This window comes from Scyliorhinus torazame, chromosome 27, assembly GCF_047496885.1.
Source record: "Scyliorhinus torazame isolate Kashiwa2021f chromosome 27, sScyTor2.1, whole genome shotgun sequence".
NCBI lineage: Eukaryota > Metazoa > Chordata > Chondrichthyes > Carcharhiniformes > Scyliorhinidae > Scyliorhinus > Scyliorhinus torazame.
Genome location: NC_092733.1, coordinates 40,243,253 through 40,268,714, shown reverse-complemented (window position 1 = coordinate 40,268,714; position 25,462 = coordinate 40,243,253). Strand labels below are relative to the sequence as shown.

Here is a 25,462-nt window from a genome sequence, read left to right as displayed (position 1 = left end):
AGTAGTTAGGATCGGGTAGATGTGTAATGTCGGTAAGTCTTGGGGCAGGAGTTAGGATAGGGTAGATGTTTAACGTGGACCAGTCTTGGGGCAGGAGTTAAGGTAGGGTAGATGTGTAACGTGGGTCAGTCTTGGGCAGGTTAGGATCAGGTAGATGTGTAACCTGGGCCAGTCTTGGGGCAGGAGTAAGGATAGGGTGGATGTGTAACGTGGGCCAATCTTGGGGCAGGAGTTAGGATAGGGTAGATGTGTAACTTGTGCCAGCCAGTCTTGGGGCAGGTGTTAAGGTAGGGTAGATGTGTAACATGGGCCAGACTTGGGGCAGGAGTTAAGTTAGGGTAGATGTGTAACGTGGGTCAGTCTTGGGCAGGTTAGGATCAGGTAGATGTGTAACGTGTGCCAGTCTTGGGGCAGGAGTAAGGATAGGGTAGATGTGTAACGTGGGTCAGTCTTGGGGCAGGATTAGGATAGGGTGGATGTGTAACGTGTGCCCGTCTTGGGGCAGGAGTTAAGGTAGGGTAGATGTGTAACATGTGCCCGTCTTGGGGCAGGAGTTAAGGTAGGGTAGATGTGTAACGTGTGCCAGTCTTGGGGCAGGAGTTAGGATAGGGTGGATATAGAACATAGAACATAGAACAATACAGCGCAGTACAGGCCCTTCGGCCCACGATGTTGCACCGAAACAAAAGCCATCTAACCTACACTATGCCATTATCATCCATATGTTTATCCAATAAACTTTTAAATGCCCTCAATGTTGGCGAGTTCACTACTGTAGCAGGTAGGGCATTCCACGGCCTCACTACTCTTTGCGTAAAGAACCTACCTCTGACCTCTGTCCTATATCTATTACCCCTCAGTTTAAAGTTATGTCCCCTCGTGCCAGCCATATCCATCCGCGGGAGAAGGCTCTCACTGTCCACCCTATCCAACCCCCTGATCATTTTGTATGCCTCTATTAAGTCTCCTCTTAACCTTCTTCTCTCCAACGAAAACAACCTCAAGTCCGTCAGCCTTTCCTCATAAGATTTTCCCTCCATACCAGGCAACATCCTGGTAAATCTCCTCTGCACCCGCTCCAAAGCCTCCACGTCCTTCCTATAATGCGGTGACCAGAACTGTACGCAATACTCCAAATGCGGCCGGACCAGAGTTCTGTACAGCTGCAACATGACCTCCCGACTCCGGAACTCAATCCCTCTACCAATAAAGGCCAACACTCCATAGGCCTTCTTCACAACCCTATCAATCTGGGTGGCAACTTTCAGGGATCTATGTACATGGACACCTAGATCCCTCTGCTCATCCACACTTTCAAGAACTTTACCATTAGCCAAATATTCCGCATTCCTGTTATTCCTTCCAAAGTGAATCACCTCACACTTCTCTACATTAAACTCCATTTGCCACCTCTCAGCCCAGCTCTGCAGCTTATCTATATCCCTCTGTAACCTGCTACATCCTTCCACACTATCGACAACACCACCGACTTTAGTATCGTCTGCAAATTTACTCACCCACCCTTCTGCGCCTTCCTCTAGGTCATTGATAAAAATGACAAACAGCAACGGCCCCAGAACAGGTCCTTGTGGTACTCCACTTGTGACTGTACTCCATTCTGAACATTTCCCATCAACCACCACCCTCTGTCTTCTTTCAGCTAGCCAATTTCTGATCCACATCTCTAAATCACCCTCAATCCCCAGCCTCCGTATTTTTTGCAATAGCCTACCGTGGGGAACCTTATCAAACGCTTTGCTGAAATCCATATACACCACATCAACTGCTCTACCCTCGTCTACCTGTTCAGTCACCTTCTCAAAGAACTCAATAAGGTTTGTGAGGCATGACCTACCCTTCACAAAGCCATGCTGACTATCCCTGATCATATTATTCCTATCTAGATGATTATAAATCTTGTCCCTTATAATCCCCTCCAAGACTTTACCCACTACAGACGTGAGGCTCACCGGTCTATAGTTGCCGGGGTTGTCTCTGCTCCCCTTTTTGAACAAAGGGACCACATTTGCTGTCCTCCAGTCCTCTGGCACTATTCCTGTAGCCAATGATGACATAAAAATCAAAGCCAAAGGTCCAGCAATCTCTTCCCTGGCCTCCCATAGAATCCTAGGATAAATCCCATCAGGTCCCGGGGACTTATCTATTTTCAGCCTGTCCAGAATTGCCAACACCTCTTCCCTACGTACCTCAATGCCATCTATTCTATTAGCCTGGGGCTCAGCATTCTCCTCCACAACATTATCTTTTTCCTGAGTGAATACTGACGAAAAATATTCATTTAGTATCTCGCCTATCTCTTCAGACTCTACACACAACTTCCCATCCCTGTCCTTGACTGGTCCTACTCTTTCCCTAGTCATTCGCTTATTCCTGACATACCTATAGAAAGCTTTTGGGTTTTCCTTGATCCTTCCTGCCAAATACTTCTCATGTCCCCTCCTTGCTCGTCTTAGCTCTCTCTTTAGATCCTTCCTCGCTACCTTGTAACTATCCATCGCCCCAACCGAAACTTCACACTTCATGTGTAACGTGTGCCCGTCTTGGGGCAGGGGTTAAGGTAGGGTAGATGTGTAACGTGTGCCAGTCTTGGGGCAGGAGGTTAAGAGGTTCAGCCCTGTACAAGGTACTAGAGCTCTATTTCTTGACCTCATCAGAAGAAGTGCCTGAATGTAATCACAGTAAGGATTGATGTGAACTGAAGGGTTGCGAGGATATTGGGGGTTGAAATGAAGACAAAGTATCCAAATAGCTGGTGGTACTTGGTGAACAAGTGGCTTTATCCAAACGGGATGTAAGACGGGAGTGCTGGCCGGAACGTTCAAATCTTCCTTGGATGGCGTTGCCGGGGTTGTGGATGTTACAACCCGGCTCAGAAAGGTTGGGAAGGAGAAACCCGACAACGACAAGGCCAGTCAGCTTAATATCAGCGGCAGGCAAGCTTCAGCATACAATAATCCAGGACGAAAATAACAGTGATTTGGATAAAGATGGATTAATAAAGCTGAGGCGGGGCAGGTTTGGGGGAGATAACAGGCAGGGTGGGCGATGAAACTCGAGCGCACATTGTAAAGATGAACTTTCAAAAGGCGATTCACCAATTACCACACATTGGGTTTGTTAGCAAATCAAGCCCAGGGGATTAGTCATAGATTATCATAGAATTTACAGTGCAGAAGGAGGCCATTCGGCCCATTGAGTCTGCACCGGCTCTTGGAAAGAGCACCCTACCCAAGGTCAACACTTCCACCCTATCCCCATAACCCAGTAACCCCACCCAACACTAAGGGCAATTTTGGACACTTCGGGCAATTTATCACGGCCAATCCACCTAACCTGCACATCTTTGGACTGTGGGAGGAAACCGGAGCACCCGGAGGAAACCCACGCACACACGGGGAGGATGTGCAGACTCCACACAGACAGTGACCCAGCGGGGAATCGAACCTGGGACCCTGGAGCTGTGAAGCAATTGTGCTATCCACAATGCTACCGTGCTGCCCCTAGTCAGCCGCATAGATACAAAAGCCAAGGGACAGAAAACAGGTGCAGTGAATCAGAGTGTGGGTTTATAATAATAATCTTCATTCTTGTCACAAGTAGGCTTACATTAACACTGCGATGAAGTTACTGTGAAAAGCCCCTCGTCGCCACATTCCGGCGCCTGTTCGGGTACACAGAGGGAGAATTCAGAATGTCCAATTCACCTAACAGCACGTCTTTCGGGACTTGTGGGAGGAAACCGGGAGCGCAGATATGGGGAGAACATGCAGACTCCACACAGACAGTGACCCAAGCCGGGAATCGAACCTGGGACCCTGGCGCTGTGAAGCGCAGTGCTAGCCACTGCGCAACCGTACTGCACATGGAGTGCCCCACGGTTTGGCAGCAGGGCTGTTGCTATTTCTGAGCTAACTTGTAACTGGAGGTTGGGGGGGTGGGTGGCAGTAATGGTGACAACAGCAAACTTCAGGATGACTCAGGCTGATGGACTAGGCAGACACATGGCAGATGAAATCAACCTGGAGCAGTGAGGAGTGATACATCTTGTTCAGAAGACTGAGGAACAATTATTGCAAAATAGTAGAATGGTGAATGGAGTGTAAGAGGAGACAGACCTGGGGGAGTGCTTTGTGGGCACATCGGTCAGGGTGGCAGGACAGGTTTGAGAAATAGGAGCATACAGTACAAAAGCCAGGGACAAGAGGGCCGCCTAGAAGGTCAACAGCAGCAGATACCTGGGAACCCCCACCACGTGGAGATTCCGCTCCAAGTCACTCAACATCCTGACTTGGAAATATATTGGCCGTTCCTTCACTGTCGCTGGGGTAACATCCTGGAACTCCCTCCCTAACAGCACAGTGGGTGTACCTACACCACATGGACTGCAGCGGCTCAAGATGGCGGCTCACCACCACCTTCTCAAGGGCAATTAGGGATGGGCAGTAAAAGGTGCTGGTTGAGTCAGCATTTTGTGAAGGAATATAAAAAGTTATGCCAAACTTTTTAACACGAGTGCAGCAGTACTGTGTCCAGTTCTGAGCACCGCACTTTGGGAAGGATGGGAAAGGGAACCGAAGACACTTACGGGAATGGATCGATGGATGAGGAATTAGTTACATGGTCCCGCTGGAGAAGCAGTTTTATGCAAAAATTCTTTATTCTTTCGTGGGATGTGTGGCCAGCATTTATTACCCATTACCTTGAATTGTGGCCATTTCAGAGGGGCAGTTAAGGAGTCAACCAGTTTGCTGTGGGTCTGGAGTGATGTGTAGGCCGGACCGGGTAAGGACGGCAGATTTCCTTCCCTAAAGGACAGTAGTGAACCCGATGGGGTTTACATAAGAACTAGGAGCAGGAGTCGGCCATCTGGCCCTTCGAGCCTGCTCTGCCATTCAATGAGATCATGGCTGATCTTTCACTAGAACATACAGTGCAGAAGGAGGCCATTCGGCCCATCGAGTCTGCATCGACCCACTTAAGCCCTCACTTCCACCCTATCCCCGTAACCCAATAACCCCTCCTAACCCTTTTGGAATGACAAATGATGATCACGAAACTGAGACAAGCTTTCAATTCCAGATTTGATTAATAGAACTTAAATCCCAAGAGCAGTGGGATAGAACCCCTTCTAAGTGGTAGAAAGAACTGCAACGATAAGACTTCAAAGGGGAATTGGGTAAATACTTGGAGAAAAAATTGCAGGGGAGTGGGGGAGTGACACTAACTGCACTAGTCCTTCAAACAGCCGGGCAGGTTTGATGGGCTGAATGGCCTCCTTCTGGAACACTCTAGGAATAGTCCTTCAACTCGAGCCATTCAATCCATGAATATGAAATGGACCGAACTAATTAATTTCTTCAAACTTCCCCAAGTTCATCAATTGTAACGAGATTCGGAGTGGGGCCGAGCAGGGGTCAAGTCCCACTTGCAGAGTAACGGGAACTTTATGGATCACAAACAACAAAGAACAAAGAAAAGTACAGCACAGGAACAGGCCCTTCGGCCCTCCCAGCCTGCGCCGATCCAGATCCTCTATATAAAACTGTTGCCTATTTTCTAAGGATCTGTATCCCACTGCTCCCTGCCCATTCATATATCTGTCTAGATACATCTTAAATGATGCTATCGTGCCCGCCTCTACCACCTCCGCTGGCAATGCATTCCAGACACCCACCACCCTCTGTGTAAAGAACCTGCCACGCACATCTCCCTTAAACGTTTCCCGTCTCACCTTGAACTTGTGACCCCAAGTAATTGAGTCCCCCACTCTGGGAAAAAGCTTCTTGCTATCCACCCTGTCGATACCTCTCATGATTTTGTAGACCTCAATGAGGTCCCCCCTCAACCTCCGTCTTTCTAATGAAAATAATCCTAATCTACTCAACCTTTCTTCATAGCTAGCACCCTCCATACCAGGCAAGATCCTGGTGAACCTCCTCTGCACCTTCTCCAAAGCATCCACATCCTTTTGGTAATGTGGCGACCAGAACTGTACGCAGTATTCCAAATGTGGCCTAACCAAAGTCTTATACAACTGTAACATGACCTGCCAACTCTTGTACTCAATACCCCGTCCGAAAGCATGCCGTATGCCTTCTTGACCACTCTATCGACCTGCGCAGCCACCTTCAGGGTACAATGGACCTGAACACCCAGATCTCTCTGTACATCAATTTTCCCCAGGACTCTTCCATTGACCGTATAGTTCGCTCTTGAATTAGATCTTCCAAAATGCATCACCTCGCATTTGCCCGGATTGAACTCCACCTGCCATTTATCTGCCCAACTCTCCAATCTATCTATATTTTGCTGTATTCTCTGACAGTCCCCTTCACTATCTGCTACTCCACCAATCTTAGTATCATCTGCAAACTTGCTAATCAGACCTCCGATACCTTCCTCCATCACAAACAACAGTGGTCCCTGCGGATCCCTGTGGAACATCACTGGTCACAGTTTTCCATTTTGAGACACTCCCTTGCACTACTACTCTGTCTCCTGCGAGTTCTTTATCCACGAGATTTAAAAAGAGCAGGAGCTGCGAGTCAGAGCGGAGATTTAAAAAGATCGCGGCCTAGTTTCGGGAGCTGTTCGGGGGAGGAGGAGCAGTCTCTGTCAGGGAGAGAACCTGAGAACATCGAAGACACTCAGAAGGGAAGAAGGGAAGTAAGTGATTTTTACTCATTTTTACTTTTATACCTTTTTCAAATTTGAAAAACAGGAAGTGCTGCCATCTCCAGCTCCTCCAAGACCGAGTTAGGGAACTGGAGCTGGAGTTGGAAGAACTTCGGATCATTCGGGAGGCAGAGGGGGTCATAGATAGCAGCTTCAGGGAATTAGTTACACCAAAGATTGGAGATAGATGGGTAACTGTAAGAGGGACGGGGAAAAAACAGTCAGTGCAGGGATCCCCTGCGGTCGTTCCCCTGAGAAACAAGTATACCGCTTTGGATACTTGTGGGGGGGACGACTTACCAGGGGTAAGCCATGGGGTACGGACCTCTGGCACAGAGTCTGTCCCTGTTGCTCAGAAGGGAAGGGGGGAGATGAGCAGAACATTAGTAATTGGGGACTCTATAGTCAGGGGCACAGATAGGAGATTTTGTGGGAGCGTGAGAGACTCACGTTTGGTATGTTGCCTCCCAGGTGCAAGGGTACGTGATGTCTCGGATCGTGTTTTCCGGGTCCTTAAGGGGGAGGGGGAGCAGCCCCAAGTCGTGGTCCACATTGGCACTAACGACATAGGTAGGAAAGGGGATAAGGATGTCAGGCAGGCTTTCAGGGAGCGAGGATGGAAGCTCAGAACTAGAACGAACAGAGTTGTTATCTCTGGGTTGTTGCCCGTGCCACGTGATAGTGAGATGAGGAATACGGAGAGAGAGCAATTAAACACGTGGCTACAGGGATGGTGCAGGCGGGAGGGATTCAGATTTCTGGATAACTGGGGCTCTTTCTGGGGAAGGTGGGACCTCTACAGACAGGATGGTCTACATCTGAACCTGCGGGGCACAAATATCCTGGGGGGGAGATTTGTTAGTGCTCTTTGGGGGGGTTTAAACTAATGCAGCAAGGGCATGGGAACCTGGATTGTAGTTTTAGGGTAAGGGAGAATGAGAGTATAGAGGTCAGGAGCTCAGATTTGACGTCGCAGGAGGGGGCCAGTGTTCAGGTAGGTGGTTTGAAGTGTGTCTACTTCAATGCCAGGAGTATACGAAATAAGGTAGGGGAACTGGCAGCATGGGTTGGTACCTGGGACTTCGATGTTGTGGCCATTTCGGAGACATGGATAGAGCAGGGACAGGAATGGATGTTGCAGGTTCCGGGGTTTAGGTGTTTTAGTAAGCTCCGAGAAGGAGGCAAAAGAGGGGGAGGTGTGGCGCTGCTAGTCAAGAGCAGTATTACGGTGGCGGAGAGGATGCTAGATGGGGACTCATCTTCCGAGGTAGTATGGGCTGAGGTTAGAAACAGGAAAGGAGAGGTCACCCTGTTGGGAGTTTTCTATAGGCCTCCAAATAGTTCTAGGGATGTAGAGGAAAGGATGGCGAGGATGATCCTGGATAAGAGCGAAAGTAATAGGGTAGTTATTATGGGAGACTTTAACTTTCCAAATATTGACTGGAAAAGATATAGTTCGAGTACATTAGATGGCTCGTTTTTTGTACAGTGTGTGCAGGAGGGTTTCCTGACACAGTTTGTTGACAGGCCAACAAGAGGCGAGGCCACATTGGATTTGGTTTTGGGTAATGAACCAGGCCAGGTGTTGGATTTGGAGGTAGGTGAGCACTTTGGGGACAGTGACCACAATTCGGTGACGTTTACGTTAAGGATGGAAAGGGATAAGTATACACCGCAGGGCAAGAGTTATAGCTGGGGGAAGGGAAATTATGATGCCATTAGACGTGACTTGGGGGGGATAAGGTGGAGAAGTAGGCTGCAAGTTTTGGACACACTAGATAGGGTGGAGCTTGTTCAAGGATCAGCTACTGCGTGTTCTTGATAAGTATGTACCGGTCAGGCAGGGAGAAAGGTGCCGAGCGAGGGAACCGTGGTTTACCAAGGAAGTGGAATCTCTTGTTAAGAGGAAGAAGGAGGCCTATGTGAAGATGAGGTGTGAAGTTTCAGTTGGGGCGATGGGTAGTTACAAGGTAGCGAGGAAGGATCTAAAGAGAGAGCTAAGACGAGCAAGGAGGGGACATGAGAAGTATTTGGCAGGAAGGATCAAGGAAAACCCAAAAGCTTTCTATCGGTATGTCAGGAATAAGCGAATGACTAGGGACAGAGTAGGACCAGTCAAGGACAGGGATGGGAAGTTGTGTGTAGAGTCTGAAGAGATAGGCGAGATACTAAATGAATATTTTTCGTCAGTATTCACTCAGGAAAAGGATAATGTTGTGGAGGAGAATGCTGAGCTCCAGGTAAATAGATTAGATGGCATTGAGGTACGTAGGGAAGAGGTGTTGGCAATTCTGGACAGGCTGAAAATAGATAAGTCCACGGGACCTGATGGGATTTATCCTAGGATTCTCTGGAAGGCCAGGGAAGAGATTGCTGGACCATTGGCTTTGATTTTTATGTCATCATTGGATACAGGAATAGTGCCAGAGGACTGGAGGATAGCAAATGTGGTCCCTTTGTTCAAAAAGGGGAGCAGAGACAACCCCGGCAACTATAGACCGGTGAGCCTCACGTCTGTAGTGGGTAAAGTCTTGGAGGGGATTATAAGAGACAAGATTTATAATCATCTAGATAGGAATAATATGATCAGGGATAGTCAGCATGGCTTTGTGAAGGGTAGGTCATGCCTCACAAACCTTATCGAGTTCTTTGAGAAGGTGACTGAACAGGTAGACGAGGGTAGAGCAGTTGATGTGGTGTATATGGATTTCAGCAAAGCGTTTGATAAGGTTCCCCACGGTAGGCTATTGCAGAAAATACGGAGGCTGGGGATTGAGGGTGATTTAGAGATGTGGATCAGAAATTGGCTAGCTGAAAGAAGACAGAGGGTGGTGGTTGATGGGAAATGTTCAGAATGGAGTTCTGTCACAAGTGGAGTACCACAAGGATCTGTTCTGGGGCCGTTGCTGTTTGTCATTTTTATCAATGACCTAGAGGAAGGCGCAGAAGGGTGGGTGAGTAAATTTGCAGACGATACTAAAGTCGGTGGTGTTGTCGATAGTGTGGAAGGAAGTAGCAGGTTACAGAGGGATATAGATAAGCTGCAGTGCTAGGCTGAGAGGTGGCAAATGGAGTTTAATGTAGAGAAGTGTGAGGTGATTCACTTTGGAAGGAAAAACAGGAATGTGGAATATTTGGCTAATGGAAAAGTTCTTGAAAGTGTGGATGAGCAGAGGGATCTAGGTGTCCTGTATAAGATGGACGGGTTGCATCTAAACCGGAGAGGCATAAATATCCTGGCCGCGAGGTTTGCTAGTGTCACACGGGAGGGTTTAAACTAGTATGGCAGGGGGGTGGGCACGGGAGCAATAGGTCAGAAGGTGAGAGCATTGAGGGAGAACTAGGGAATAGGGACAGTGTGGCTCTGAGGCAGAGCAGACGGGGAGAAGTTGCTGAACACAGCGGGTCTGGTGGCCTGAAGTGCATATGTTTTAATGCAAGGAGCATTACGGGTAAGGCAGATGAACTTAGAGCTTGGATTACTACTTGGAACTATGATGTTGTTGCCATTACAGAGACCTGGTTGAGGGAAGGGCAGGATTGGCAGCTAAACGTTCCAGGATTTAGATGTTTCAGGCGGGATAGAGGGGGATGTAAAAGGGGAGACGGAGTTGCGCTACTTGTTCGGGAGAATATCACAGCTATACTGCGAGAGGACACCTCAGAGGGCAGTGAGGCTATATGGGTAGAGATCAGGAATAAGAAGGGTGCAGTCACAATGTTGGGGGTATACTACAGGCCTCCCAACAGCCAGCGGGAGATAGAGGAGCAGATAGGTAGACAGATTTTGGAAAAGAGTAAAAACAACAGGGTTGTGGTGATGGGAGACTTCAACTTCCCCAATATTGACTGGTACTCACTTAGTGCCAGGGGCTTAGACGGGGCGGAGTTTGTAAGGAACATCCAGGAGGGCTTCTTAAAACAATATGTAAACAGTCCAACTAGGGAAGGGGCGGTACTGGACCTGGTATTGGGGAATGAGCCCGGCCAGGTGGTAGATGTTTCAGTAGGGGAGCATTTTGGTAACAGTGACCACAATTCAGTAAGTTTTAAAGTACTGGTGGACAAGGATAAGAGTGGTCCGAGGATGAATGTGCTAAATTGGGGGAAGGCTAATTATAACAATATTAGGCGAGAACTGAAGAACATAGATTGGGGGCGGATGTTTGAGGGCAAATCAACATCTGACATGTGGGAGGCTTTCAAGTGTCAGTTGAAAGGAATACAGGACAGGCATGTTCCTGTGAGGAAGAAAGATAAATACGGCAATTTTCGGGAACCTTGGATGACGAGTGATATTGTAGGCCTCGTCAAAAAGAAAAAGGAGGCATTTGTCAGGGCTAAAAGGCTGGGAACAGACGAAGCCTGTGTGGCATATAAGGAAAGTCGGAAGGAACTTAAGAAAGGAGTCAGGAGGGCTAGAAGGGGTCATGAAAAGTCATTGGCAAATAGGGTTAAGGAAAATCCCAAGGCTTTTTACACGTACATAAAAAGCAAGAGGGTAGCCAGGGAAAGGGTTGGCCCACTGAAGGATAGGCAAGGGAATCTATGTGTGGAGCCAGAGGAAATGGGCGAGGTACTAAATGAATACTTTGCATCAGTATTCACCAAAGAGAAGGAATTGGTAGATGTTGAGTCTGGAGAAGGGGGTGTAGATAGCCTGGGTCACATTGTGATCCAAAAAGACGAGGTGTTGGGTGTCTTAAAAAATATTAAGGTAGATAAGTCCCCAGGGCCTGATGGGATCTACCCCAGAATACTGAAGGAGGCTGGAGAGGAAATTGCTGAGGCCTTGACAGAAATCTTTGGATCCTCGCTGTCTTCAGGGGATGTCCCGGAGGACTGGAGAATAGCCAATGTTGTTCCTCTGTTTAAGAAGGGTAGCAAGGATAATCCCGGGAACTACAGGCCGGTGAGCCTTACTTCAGTGGTAGGGAAATTACTGGAGAGAATTCTTCGAGACAGGATCTACTCCCATTTGGAAGCAAATGGACGTATTAGTGAGAGGCAGCACGGTTTTGTGAAGGGGAGGTCGTGTCTCACTAACTTGATAGAGTTTTTCGAGGAGGTCACTAAGATGATTGATGCAGGTAGGGCAGTAGATGTTGTCTATATGGACTTCAGTAAGGCCTTTGACAAGGTCCCTCATGGTAGACTAGTACAAAAGGTGAAGTCACACGGGATCAGGGGTGAACTGGCAAGGTGGATACAGAACTGGCTAGGCCATAGAAGGCAGAGGGTAGCAATGGAGGAATGCTTTTCTAATTGGAGGGCTGTGACCAGTGGTGTTCCACAGGGATCAGTGTTGGGACCTTTGCTGTTTGTAGTATATATAAATGATTTGGAGGAAAATGTAACTGGTCTGATTAGTAAGTTTGCAGACGACACAAAGATTGGTGGAATTGCGGATAGCGATAAGGACTGTCTGAGGATACAGCAGGATTTAGATTGTTCAATTCTGGTCGCCACACTACCAGAAGGATGTGGAGGCTTTAGAGAGGGTGCAGAAGAGATTTACCAGAATGTTGCCTGGTATGGAGGGCATAAGCTATGAGGAGCGATTGAATAAACTCGGTTTGTTCTCACTGGAACGAAGGAGGTTGAGGGGAGACCTGATAGAGGTCTACAAAATTATGAGGGGCATAGACAGAGTGGATAGTCAGAGGCTTTTCCCCAGGGTAGAGGGGTCAATTACTAGGGGGCATAGGTTTAAGGTGAGAGGGGCAAGGTTTAGAGTAGATGTACGAGGCAAGTTTTTTACGCAGAGGGTAGTGGGTGCCTGGAACTCGCTACCGGAGGAGGTAGTGGAAGCAGGGACGATAGGGACATTTAAGGGGCATCTTGACAAATATATGAATAGGATGGGAATAGAAGGATACGGACCCAGGAAGTGTAGAAGATTGTAGTTTAGTCGGGCAGTATGGTCGGCACGGGCTTGGAGGGCCGAAGGGCCTGTTCCTGTGCTGTACATTTCTTTGTTCTTTGTTTGTTCTTTGTGTCCATGTACATAGATCCCTGAAAGTTGCCACCCAGGTTGATAGGGTGGTGAAGAAGGCCTATGGAGTGTTGGCCTTTATTGGTAGAGGGATTGAGTTCCGGAGTCGGGAGGTCATGTTGCAGCTGTACAGAACTCTGGTACGGCCGCATTTGGAGTATTGCGTACAGTTCTGGTCACCGCATTATAGGAAGGACGTGGAGGCTTTGGAACGGGTGCAGAGGAGATTTACCAGGATGTTGCCTGGTATGGAGGGAAAATCTTATGAGGAAAGGCTGATGGACGTGAGGTTGTTTTCGTTAGAGAGAAGAAGGTTAAGAGGAGACTTAATAGAGGCATACAAAATGATCAGAGGGATAGATAGGGTGGACAGTAAGAGCCTTCTCCCGCGGATGGAAATGGCTGGCACGAGGGGACATAGCCTTAAACTGAGGGGTAATAGATATAGGACAGAGGTCAGGGGTAGGTTCTTTACGCAAAGAGTAGTGAGGCCGTGGAATGCCCTACCTGCTACAGTAGTGAACTCGCCAACATTGAGGGCATTTAAAAGTTTATTGGATAAACATATAGATGATAATGGTATAGTGTAGGTTAGATGGCTTTTGTTTCGGTGCAACATCGTGGGCCGAAGGGCCTGTACTGCGCTGTATCGTTCTATGTTCTAAATTGTGTGTGTGGGGGGGGGGGAAACTGAAGTGACATCACAGAAAAGCTGTGGCCTGAGTGGCTGGTTGGGAATCTACACTAAATTAAAAAATTAAGCATTGGTAACTAATTAAACATAATTACTTAATTATAATTTAGAGGGGTATCTAAGCCAGAGATCGGTAGTGTTAATTGACGCAATGTCAGTTATAGGGGTGCAGTGCTCTGACTGTGAGATGTGGCAGGTCCGGGAGGCTTCCAGCGTCCCGGATGGCTTCATCTGCAGAAAGTGCACCGAACTGGAGCTCCTCACTGGAGTTCGGTTGGAGCAGCAATTGGATGCACTTAGGAGCATGCAGGTGGCGGAAAGCGTCATAGATAGCAGTTATATAAATGTGGTCACACCCAAGGTGCAGGCAGAGAAATGGGTGACCACCAGAAAGGGCAGGCAGTCAGTGCAGGAATCCCCTGTGGTTGTCCCCCTCTCGAACAGGTATACCCCTTTGGATGCTGTCGGGGGGGATAGCCTATCAGGGGAAAACAGCAGCAGCCAGAGCAGTGGCACCACGGCTGGCTCTGATGTTCAGAAGGGAGGGTCAAAGCGCAGAAGAGCAATAGTAATAGGGGACTCTATAGTCAGGGGCACAGATAGGCACTTCTGTGGACGTGAAAGAGACTCCAGGATGGTATGTTGCCGCCCTGGTGCCAGGGTCCAGGATGTCTCCTAACGGGTAGAGGGCATCCTGAAGGGGGAGGGCAAACAGGCAGAGGTCGTTGTACATATTGGTACTAACGACATAGGCAGGAAGGGGAATGAGGTCCTGCAGCTGGAGTTCAGGGAGCTAGGCAGAAAGTTAAAAGACAGGACCTCTAGGGTTGTAATCTCGGGGTTACTCCCTGTGCCACGTGCCAGTGAGGCTAGAAATAGGAAGATAGAGCAGCTAAACACGTGGCTAAACAGCTGGTGTAGGAGGGAGGGTTTCCGTTATCTGGACCACTGGGAGCTCTTTCGGGGCAGGTGTGACCTGTATAAGAAGGACGGGTTGCATCTAAACTGGAGAGGCATAAATATCCTGGCCGTAAGGTTTGCTAGTGTCACACGGGAGGGTTTAAACTAGTATGGCAGGGGGGGTGGGCACGGGAGCAATAGGTCAGAAGGTGAGAGCATTGAGGGAGAACTAGGGAATAGGGACAGTGGGGCTCTGAGGCAGAGCAGACAGGGAGAAGTTGCTGAAGACAGCGGGTCTGGTAGATCAGTGCTGGGACCTTTGCTGTTTGTAGTATATATAAATGATTTGGAGGAAAATGTAACTGGTCTGATTAGTAAGTTTGCAGACGACACCAAGGTTGGTGGAATTGCAGATAGCGATGAGGACTGTCAGAGGATACAGCAGGATTTAGATTGTTTGGAGACTTGGGCGGAGAGATGGCAGATGGCGTTTAATCCAGACAAATGTGAGGTAATGCATTTTGGAAGGTCTAATGCAGGTAGGGAATATACAGTGAATGGTAGAACCCTCAAGAGTATTTAAAGTCAGAGAGATCTAGGTGTACAGGTCCACAGGTCACTGAAAGGGGCAACACAGGTGGAGAAGGTAGTCAAGAAGGCATACAGCATGCTTGCCTTCATTGGCCGGGGCATTGAGTATAAGAATTGGCAAGTCATGTTGCAGCTGTATGGAACCTTAGTTAGGCCACACTTGGAGTATAGTGTTCAATTCTGGTCGCCACACTACCAGAAGGATGTGGAGGCTTTAGAGAGGGTGCAGAAGAGATTTACCAGAACGTTGCCTGGTATGGAGGGCATTAGCTATGAGGAGCGGTTGAATAAACTCGGTTTGTTCTCACTGGATCGAAGGAGGTTGAGGGGCGACCTGATAGAGGTCTACAAAATTATGAGGGGCATAGACAGAGTGGATAGTCAGAGGCTTTTCCCCGGGGTAGAGGGGTCAATTACTAGGGGGCATAGGTTTAAGGTGAGAGGGGCAAGGTTTAGAGTAGATGTACGAGGCAAGTTTTTTTACACAGAGGGTAGTGGGTGCCTGGAACTCGCTACCGGAGGAGGTGGTGGAAGCAGGGACGATAGTGACATTTAAGGGGCATCTTGACAAATACATGAATAGGATGGGAATAGAGGGATACGGACCAGGAAGTGTAGAAGATTGTAGTTTAGTCGGGCAGCATGGTCGGCACGGGCTTGGGGGCCGAAGGGCCTGTTACTGTGCTGTACATTTCTTTGTTCTTTGTATCTAGCTAGTACACCCTGGACCCCATGAGACTTCACTTTCTCCATCAGCCTACCATGGGGAGCCTTACTGAAGTCCATGTATATGACATTTACAGCCCTTCCCTCATCAATCAACTTTGCAACTTCCTCAAATAATTCTATTAAAGTTGGTAAGACATGACCTTCCCTTCACAAAACCATGCTGCCTCTCACTAATACGTCCATTTGCTTCCAAATGGGAGTAGATCCTGTCTCGAAGAATTCTCTCCAGTAATTTCCCTACCACTGACGTCAAGCTCACCGGTCTACAATTACCTGCTACCCTTCTTAAACAAAGGGACAACATTAGCAATTCTCCAGTCCTCCGGTACCTCACCCGTGTTCAAGGATGCTGCGAAGATATCGCAAACTATTCGGCACTGGAAAGTCCGAGCTGCAAACATTTGGGTTTGTAAAGCCAGCTAGCTTCTGAAAGAGGACAAGGTAATTCCGAAACTTTAAAGCTACTTCTTTGTTCTTTTAGCGGTCCAGCATTTACAGCTCTCGCTAAACTGCCAGATCCGTGAACAGACTGACACCAGCAAGAGTCGGAAGCAGATTATCTGGTGACCATCTCGGAAAGGATAGATTTCCACGGTAGCAGACTGGTTGACAGGAATCGCAACAGGCCTTGGATCAACGATACTGGCAAAATAACGAGCGGCGCCCCCTTCCCCTCCCCTCCCCCCCTCCCCCTCCCTCCTCCTCCCTCCCCCTACTCCCTCCCCCCCCACTCCCTCCTCCCTCCTCCTCCTCCCTCCCCCTCCCCCTCCTCCCCCCCCCCACTCCCTCCCCCCTTCCCCTCCCTCCCCCCTTCCCCCCCACTCCCTCCCCCCCCCCCACTCCCTCCCCCCCCCACTCCCTCCCCCCTCCCCCACTCCCTCCCCCCCCTTCCCCTATTCCCTCTCTCCCTCCCCCCCCCCCGTGTAACTCACCCTCAGCAGCTTCTCTTTCTTCTTGCGGACTTCCTCCCATTCGTTGATCAGCCGGCCCCACAGGATCCACGTGTCTTCCTCCAAGTGGCTCAAGTTGCTCGAAGCGGAGGAACTGGATACAAGCGAGCCGCTGCTGTTCCGTCGCGATCCATTCACAGACCGCAGCGACTTACTATCAGCCTCCAGCAACCTAACAGGGGGTCAGAGGGACATTTACAGCAGGTTTCTGCACGTGCGAGGGGATGTTACTGTTCTGGAAACATGAGAGCGAGCGTCAGTCACGACCTCGCCCGAGAGTCCACACGCCAGTCACAATAGCCACTCTTTCAGTGAGAATGTTCCATCGCATTAATTAAAGCAATCGACGGTCATAGGGAACCCACAATAGTGAAGAACAGGAATAGGAAACAGTCTGTGGATGGTATCCTGTGTTTGTGCCCAATCAGCACAATCCTGTGAAGATTTGCATGGATGCAGCCAATCCCTAATCAGCTATTTCATGGTTTTCCTAAAATTAATTTACAAGAGGGTGTGTCACTGGTTAGGCCAGCATTTATTGCCCATCCCTAATTACCCTGGAGAAGGTGGTGGTGGTGAGTCGCCTCCTTGAACGGCTGCAGCCCCCGAGGTGTAGGTACACCCATTGTGCTGTTAGGGAGGGAGTTCCAGGATGCTGCCCCAGCGACAGTGAAGGAGCGGCTGATATATCTGCAAGTCGGGGTGGTGAGTGGCTTGTTGGGGAACCTCCAGCAGGTGGGGTTCCCAGGTATCTGATGCTCTTGTCCTTCTAGATGGTAGTAGCCGTGGGTTTGGAAGGTGCTGCCTAAGGAACCTTGGTGAGTTGCTGCAGTGCATCTTGTAGATGGTACACACGGCTGCCACTGTTGGTGGTGGAGGGTTTGAATGTTTGTGAAAGGGGGAGCAATCAAGCAGGGCTGCTTTGTCCTGGATGGTGTTGAGCTTCGAGAGTGTTGCACTCATAGATTCATAGAACTTACAGTGCAGAAGGAGGCCATTTTCTGGTAGTGTGGCGACCAGAATTGAACACTATACTCCAAGTGTGGCCTAATTAAGTTCCTATACGGCTGCAACACGACTTGCCAATTCTTATACTCAATGCCCCGGCCAACGAAGGCAAGCATGCCATATGCCTTCTTGACTACCTTTTCCACCTGTGTTGCCCTTTTCAGTGACCTGTGGACCTGTACTCCTAGATCTCTCTGACTGTCAATACTCTTGAGGGTTCTACCATTCACTGTATATAGAGCCAGCCGTGGTGCCGCTGCTCTGGCTGCTGCTGTTTTCCCCTGATAGGCTATCCCCCCCCGACAGCATCAAAAGGGGTATACATGTTCGAGAGGGGGACAACCACAGGGGATTCCTGCACTGACTGCCTGCCCCTTCTGCTGGTCACCCATCTCTCTGCCTGCACCTTGGATGTGACCACACCTCTATAACTGCGATCTATGACGCTTTCCGCCACCTGCATGCTCCTAGGTGCATCCAACTGCTGCTCCAACCGAACCACGCGGGTCTGTGAGGAGCTCCAGTTGGGTGCACTGCACCCCTCTAACTGACATTGCGTTAATTAATTAGTAAATTAAAAAAAAATTTTAATTAAAAAAAAAGTTACTGTTAACTATCTGTTTCCTAGCACTCGATTTCTACTATAAATGTGAAAGCTAAATACAGTACTCTCCGATCTCTGGCTTAGATACCCCTCTAAATAATGAACTAATTTAGTAATTATGTTTAATTAGTTTAACAATGTTTAATTTTTAAATTTTGTGTAGATTCCCAACCAGCCAATCAGGTCACAGCTTTACTGTGATGTCACTTCAGTTCCCCCCCCCCCCCACACACACACAATTTGAAACGGCAATAAAAATAAAAATTAAAAATTAAAATCACTTGCCTTCCCAGGATGCTCTCTGGTTCTCTCCCTGCAGATTGAAAGTTACAGGCCAGAAGAGAGAGAGAGAACAAAACAGGATGGAAAAAGCACCTTCTCCCACTCTGCACCGAATTACCTCACTGCACCAAATTACCAAGTTCCAAATTCCCACTCTGGATGTGTCTCACTCCGGCTGGGTCTCCTTGACATGCGCAAAGCTTCCTGAGTGAGCTTTCTGTCTGTCTTTTATACAGATCTTTGTGAGTCCTCTGCATCTAGGTGTACAGGTGACACTTAGTAACATAGCGCAGCTTATGGCATGGGAAGAATGGTCATGTAGTAAACCCGACTTTGCAATAAATGTGAACTTGCCCACTCTTTCAGGAAAGCTGCATTGGTTTTTTAATAGAAAGAGGTTGCAGAACTTGGGGGATGCAGAGGGATCTGGGTGTCCTGGTACATAAATCACAAAAAGTTAGTCTGCAGGTACAGCAAGTGGTTAGGAAGGGAAATGGAATGTTGAATGTTTAATTGAACAGTCTTAATTAATTAATTATTCCCTGCTTTCTTATCAAGAACAGTCTTGAGCAGAAATGACGGTTCAAGCCACAGATTTGACCAAATAGTGAGCCCAGCTTCGTTCTCATAGAATCATAGAATTTACAGTGCAGAAGGAGGCCATTGAGTCTGCACCGGCTCTTGGAAAGAGCACCCTACCCAAGCCCACACCTCCACCCTATCCCCATAACCCAGTAACCCCACCCAACACTAAGTGCAATTTTGGACACTATGGGAAATTTAGCATGGCCAATCCACCTAACCCGCACATCTTTGGACTGTGGGAGGAAACCGGAGCACCCGGAGGAAATCCACGCACACACGGGGAGGATGTGCAGACTCCGCACAGACAGTGACCCAAGCCGGAATCGAACCTGGGACCCTGGAGCTGTGAAGCATTTGTGCTAACCACAGTGCTACCGTGCTGCCCTGGTTGAATTGCAGGGTTGGGTGGGGCAATGCTACGACGTCACCACCTTGCGTTCAACCACATACAACCCTCCCTCACCTGTTTTGCTCCTCCAACTTTGCCAGTAGTTCCAGCTCATCTGGACTGAGGTTATCAGAAGAGGAGGAATCCGGGCTGACCGCAGGGCTCGCCATGGGAACGAGGCTGTTCAGTGTTAGGGTCTTCATCCATCAGAAGGTAAAGCACTGGATGCCGGCAAAACTTCTATTAGCTGGGAGAGACGGAGAAGAGAGAGAGATTAACACTGGCAACCGTCAGTCAAGGTTCAAACAGTTTGCACCAAAGAGATAAACTAAACCCCGCGCCCAAACTAAACCCCGCGCCCAAACTAAACCCCGCGCCCAAACTAAACCCCGCGCCCAAACTAAACCCCGCGCCCAAACTAAACCCCGCGCCCAAACTAAACCCCGCGCCCAAACTAAACCCCGCGCCCAAACTAAACCCCGCGCCCAAACTAAACCCCGCGCCCAAACTAAACCCCGCGCCCAAACTAAACCCCGCGCCCAAACTAAACCCCGCGCCCAAACTAAACCCCGCGCCCAAACTAAACCCCGCGCCCAAACTAAACCCCGCGCCCAAACTAAACCCCGCGCCCAAACTAAACCCCGCGCCCAAACTAAACCCCGCGCCCAAACTAAACCCCGCGCCCAAACTAAACCCCGCGCCCAAACTAAACCCCGCGCCCAAACTAAACCCCGCGCCCAAACTAAACCCCGCGCCCAAACTAAACCCCGCGCCCAAACTAAACCCCGCGCCCAAACTAAACCCCGCGCCCAAACTAAACCCCGCGCCCAAACTAAACCCCGCGCCCAAACTAAACCCCGCGCCCAAACTAAACCCCGCGCCCAAACTAAACCCCGCGCCCAAACTAAACCCCGCGCCCAAACTAAACCCCGCGCCCAAACTAAACCCCGCGCCCAAACTAAACCCCGCGCCCAAACTAAACCCCGCGCCCAAACTAAACCCCGCGCCCAAACTAAACCCCGCGCCCAAACTAAACCCCGCGCCCAAACTAAACCCCGCGCCCAAACTAAACCCCGCGCCCAAACTAAACCCCGCGCCCAAACTAAACCCCGCGCCCAAACTAAACCCCGCGCCCAAACTAAACCCCACGCCCAAACTAAACCCCGCGCCCAAACTAAACCCCACGCCCAAACTAAACCCCGCGCCCAAACTAAACCCCACGCCCAAACTAAACCCCACGCCCAAACTAAACCCCGCGCCCAAACTAAACCCCACGCCCAAACTAAACCCCACGCCCAAACTAAACCCCACGCCCAAACTAAACCCCACGCCCAAACTAAACCCCACACCCAAACTAAACCCCACGATAAAACTAAACCCCGCGCCCAAACTAAACTCCAAACCAAAGTTACTCCAGTTAACAAATCTCTCTCCTCAAATACACAAGGCAAATAGAAAACCATAGTCATATAGTGCCTTGATTCCCCCCCCCCTCCAGGACACCAAAAGTGCTTCACATCCATTGACTACGCTTCACAAGTGCTCTCAGTCTTGGAAGAAAAGCAGCAACCAATTTACACAGGGCAAGGTCACAGAACAACAACGGGCACATCATGGGTTTTGCCCTGTTCGAGGTTTAAATGTTGGCTCCAGACTCCGCTGCCCTTCTCTGACTGGGTTCTTGCCCGTCCATCGCAGCCTCGGCATAACGTCTCACCTGAAAGGTAGCACCTCTGACTGTGCCTCATGTTCCCTAATCCATGATCAAGAAAGAATCCCCAGAATCGGATTCGTTACTAGTACTGCTCAATGCCAAAACAGGTGGACTTAAAAACAGCAATGCAAGTTTAATCTGTTAAATTTTGGTCACTTGGTAACCAGCCATGCTTTCAGGCACGGTAATCAAACACAGGTCTTTAAAGACAGTTAACATTGCCTTTACTGACGACCACAAGACATAGGAGCAGAATTAGGCCACTCGGCCCATCGAATCTGCTCCGCCATTCAATCATGGCTGATATTTTCTCATCCCCATTCTCCTGCCTTCTCCCCATAACCCCTGATCCACTTATTAATCAAAAACCTATCTATCTCTGTCTGAAAGACACTCAGTGATTTGGCCTCCACAGCCTTCTGCGGCCAAGAGTTCCCCAGATTCACCACCCTCTGGCTGAAGAAATTCCTCCTCATCTCAGTTTTAAAGAATCGTCCCTTTAGTCTGAGATTGTGTCCTCTGGTTCTAGTTTTTCCTACAAGTGGAAACATCCTCTCCACGTCCACTCTATCCAGGCCTCGCAGTATCCTGTAAGTTTCAATAAGATCCCCCCTCATCCTTCTAAACTCCAACGAGTACAGACCCAGAGTCCCCAACCGTTCCTCATACGACATGTTCTTCATTCCAGGGATCATTCTTGTGAACTTCCTCTAGACCGTTTCCAAGGCCAGCACATCCTTCCTCGGGTACGGGGCCCAATACTCCAAATGGGGTCTGACCAGAGCCGCACTTTGATTGATTAAAATCAAAAATCTATAGGAAGACTGCAGCTACTGAACAGCTACCTCACAGCGAGGGAGCCCCATTAGTTAGAGAGTAGCTACCTTTAAAACAAAACACCTTACGCCGCATTTACAGGCCAAAGAATTAAGTGCCAACCTTCAGGGCTCTTCTGCAAGCATCAAACTATCCATTTCCCACGTACTCACCACCCTATATAGAGCTGGGGAGTAAAACTATTTTAAGGCTGTCATAACAAGTGCAAAGTGAACCGGTTTTAAATATTAATGCACTTAAGCTTGCAGCTTTCAAAGAATAAAGTGCTGGACATTTTTCAGCATTTCCAGTGCCAGAGAAGTAGTCTTGCAGTCAGGAGTACATGCAACATTGATGTCGTCTCGTCTATCTGCATCAACGAGGCACTGTTTGAGGGATTATTTTTGGTACTTGCAATTTTTCTTTTTGCCGAGGTGACACCTGGTCATGTTCCAGCCCTGATTGATTGTGTTCTGGTTGGCAGGAGAGCAGAAACTCTGTCCGAGCAAAAGAGATGTCGAGGCACTGAAAACAAGAGCAAAGGGACAGAATGGCATCAAAACGGCTCAGGGAATATTGGCCCATCTCTCTGTATTGGGCTGTAATGCAGGGTGGTGGACTGATCAGTCACTGCACAAAGCTGTGACGGTCCCCATTGAAAATCTGCAAGCTGTCCTTAACAACATACTTGCGGTGAAGGTGTAACACAGATTTAGTACAATGATATCGGGTTTAAATGGCCTCGAATATGAGAATAGGTTGTGTAGCACGGTAGCACAGTGGATAGCACAGTTGCTTCACAGCTCCAGGGTCCCAGGTTCGATTCCCGACTTGGGTCACTGTCTGTGCGGAGTCTGCACGTTCTCCCCGTGTATGCGTGGGTTTCCTCCGGGTGCTCCGGTTTCCTCCCACAGTCCAAAGATGTGCAGGTTAGGTGGATTGGCCAAGATAAACTGCTCCTTAGTGTCTAAAAGTTTGGGTGGAGTTACTGGGTTACGGGGATGGGGTGGAGGCGTGGGCTTAAGTAGGGTGCTCTTCCCAAGGGCCGGTGCAGACTCGATGGGCCGAATGGCCACCTTCTGCACTGTAAATTCTATGATTCTGTGAACTGTGAAGAGGGGTGGTATGGATTGTGATTTAATCGCGACAGGGCATGATTTAATCGAGACATTTCAAATGACAAGAGGCAGTCGGTGGGGCAGAATAGTTAAATGGTTTCCTCTGTGAGGCCACTTTAAAATTCCAGCAGTCAGGAGTGATGCACTAAGCGTCAAGAACCACAAAGACATGTGAGACTTTAACCAAGGCTTTAATACACGACATAGGAAGCTTACCCGACACAGACGACCCCAGACAAAACGGGTCAGGTCTCAGAAGCTGGGTCTTATACTTAACTCCCGGGGGAGTGGTCAAGGCGGAGCTCTCCGTGGCCAGGTCAGGTTACATACAGGTGACCGGACCTCTACAGAGCTACAGTACAATACACAGGATTACAAAATGATCAGGGGGTTGGATAGGGTGGACAGTGAGAGCCTTCTCCCGCGGATGGAAATGGCTGGCACGAGGGGACAGAGCTTTAAACTGAGGGGTAATAGATATAGGACAGAGGTCAGAGGTAGGTTCTTTACGCAAAGAGTAGTGAGGCCGTGGAATGCCCTACCTGCTACAGTAGTGAACTCGCCAACATTGAGGGCATTTAAAAGTTTATTGGATAAACATATGGATGATAATGGCATAGTGTAGGTTAGATGGCTTTTGTTTCGGTGCAACATCGTGGGCCGAAGGGCCTGTACTGCGCTGTATCGTTCTATGTTCTATTACAGGGCCACGTTACACACAACTATTATATAACTATGTACAATGCTAGGGAAGTACAGTGGTGTATCACCACAAGGAGTGAAATCAGGACCGTCAGCCCACAAATGTCGCCCGAGAAGGGGGACCGTCTCCTCCATAAAGCTGTGGATTCTGGAGGCCAAGTGAAATTCTGAAGCCAGTGATTATTAGAATGGTAACATGCCCCCTCCCTCCGAGCATGAAGAACAGGTAATGGGAGTCGAATGAGAGAGCAGCCCTGATCTACCTGAATACTCACATAAGCTTGGGGTGAGATTGAGGGGGGGAGGGGGGTGAATAGCCGACATTTTGATAACCGCCCTGGAAGCTGCATCGATTGTGTTTGAAGCAATTCCTTCTCCAATGGGAGCTGAAATTCCACAGGGGAACAGAAGGCACTCAGTAGAACAAGTCCCATTTGCTCGGGAGTGTTTCAAAGAGGGGCCTTTTGGGGAACGAGACAGATTGGAAATAGAACCTTTGTTAACTGCACCATTCCCAGAAACTCCGGTCATAAGACAACATACCTTCGTTCATCCAGGATAGGGTTTAAAACGCATTACGGAAAATAAAATTGCCAGCAGGTCTTCAAATTGATCCCCTGTCAGTCCTTCACATTAAATATTCACATTCCATTGTTGTACAAGTCAGGTGGGAAAGCAATAGTTTGCACACAATACGTCGGTAATAGGTCCTCCATGCTTCTTTTTTTCTTTTAATTTAGAGTACACAATTCATTTTTTCCAATTAAGGGGCAATTTAGCGTGGTCAATCCACCTACCCTGCACAGCTTTGGGTTGTGGGGGCGAAACCCACACAGACACGGGGAGAATGTGCAAACCCCACACGGACAGTAACCCAGAGCCGGGATCGAACCTGGGACCTCGGCGCCGTGAGGCCGCAGTGCTAACCCACTGCGCCACCGTGCTGCCCTAGGTCCTTGCTTGATCACAAGTGGGCTAAACAGCTAGTTTGTAATACAGAACAATGCCAGCAGCTCCCGTACCAGTCTCCCTGAACAGGCGCCGGAATGTGGCGACTAGGGGCTTTTCACAGCAGCTTCATTGAAGCCGACTTGTGACAATAAGCGATTATATTAAATATGGACAACACACAGGACTCAGTTAATGGAAACCAGTGGAAGAAGTCTGGCTGGGTTCAACAGTCCCTGCTTTATCTAGTGTATTTGGTCCATCCTCACTGTGGAATGTTCTTCGGCAGCACCTTATATTAATCTTCGTGTGAAGGCTGGAACAGTGCGTGCTTTGGCTTGTTCTAAAAGAATGCGATGCACTTACTTCCCAGGTCAAAACCAGCGGCAGAATTCAGTGCAATGGAAAGAGCGACGCACATTTCAACAGCACTATCGAGGACCGGCAGAACTCTCAAAATACTTTTCTCAGCCGGTGAAGGGTTTTGAAGGGCACTGTTACAGTGTAGGAAACACGTCAGTCGTGTTGAACGCAGCAACGTAATCGACACCAGATAAACTGTTTTTGTGATGTCGGTTGTAAGGATAATTAATAGCCAGGGAAGAACTTCTCTGTCGCTGTCGAAATAGCCGCATGTGTCCTTAACACCATCGCAACAACGTCAGTATTCTCGCTCAGGCCAACACCTCCAGCATCGCAGCATTGACCACGCTCTCCGTGAGCTCCGCGGGTCAGGCCACAC

At 49.0% G+C, this 25,462-nt stretch overlaps 1 protein-coding gene across 1 annotated transcript in view; it reads right to left on the bottom strand.

Moving 5' to 3' along the window:
* Positions 1-25,462, bottom strand: part of LOC140403263 (EVI5-like protein) — a 572,353-nt gene that overhangs the window by 412,792 nt on the left and 134,099 nt on the right. The window contains exons 3-4 of the mRNA XM_072491040.1: positions 19,498-19,669; positions 16,538-16,727 (exon numbers count right to left, since the gene is read on the bottom strand). Of these exons, the coding sequence (XP_072347141.1) occupies positions 16,538-16,727; positions 19,498-19,625 (318 nt within the window). The 5' untranslated portion in view covers positions 19,626-19,669. The remainder of the gene's footprint in view (positions 1-16,537; positions 16,728-19,497; positions 19,670-25,462) is intronic.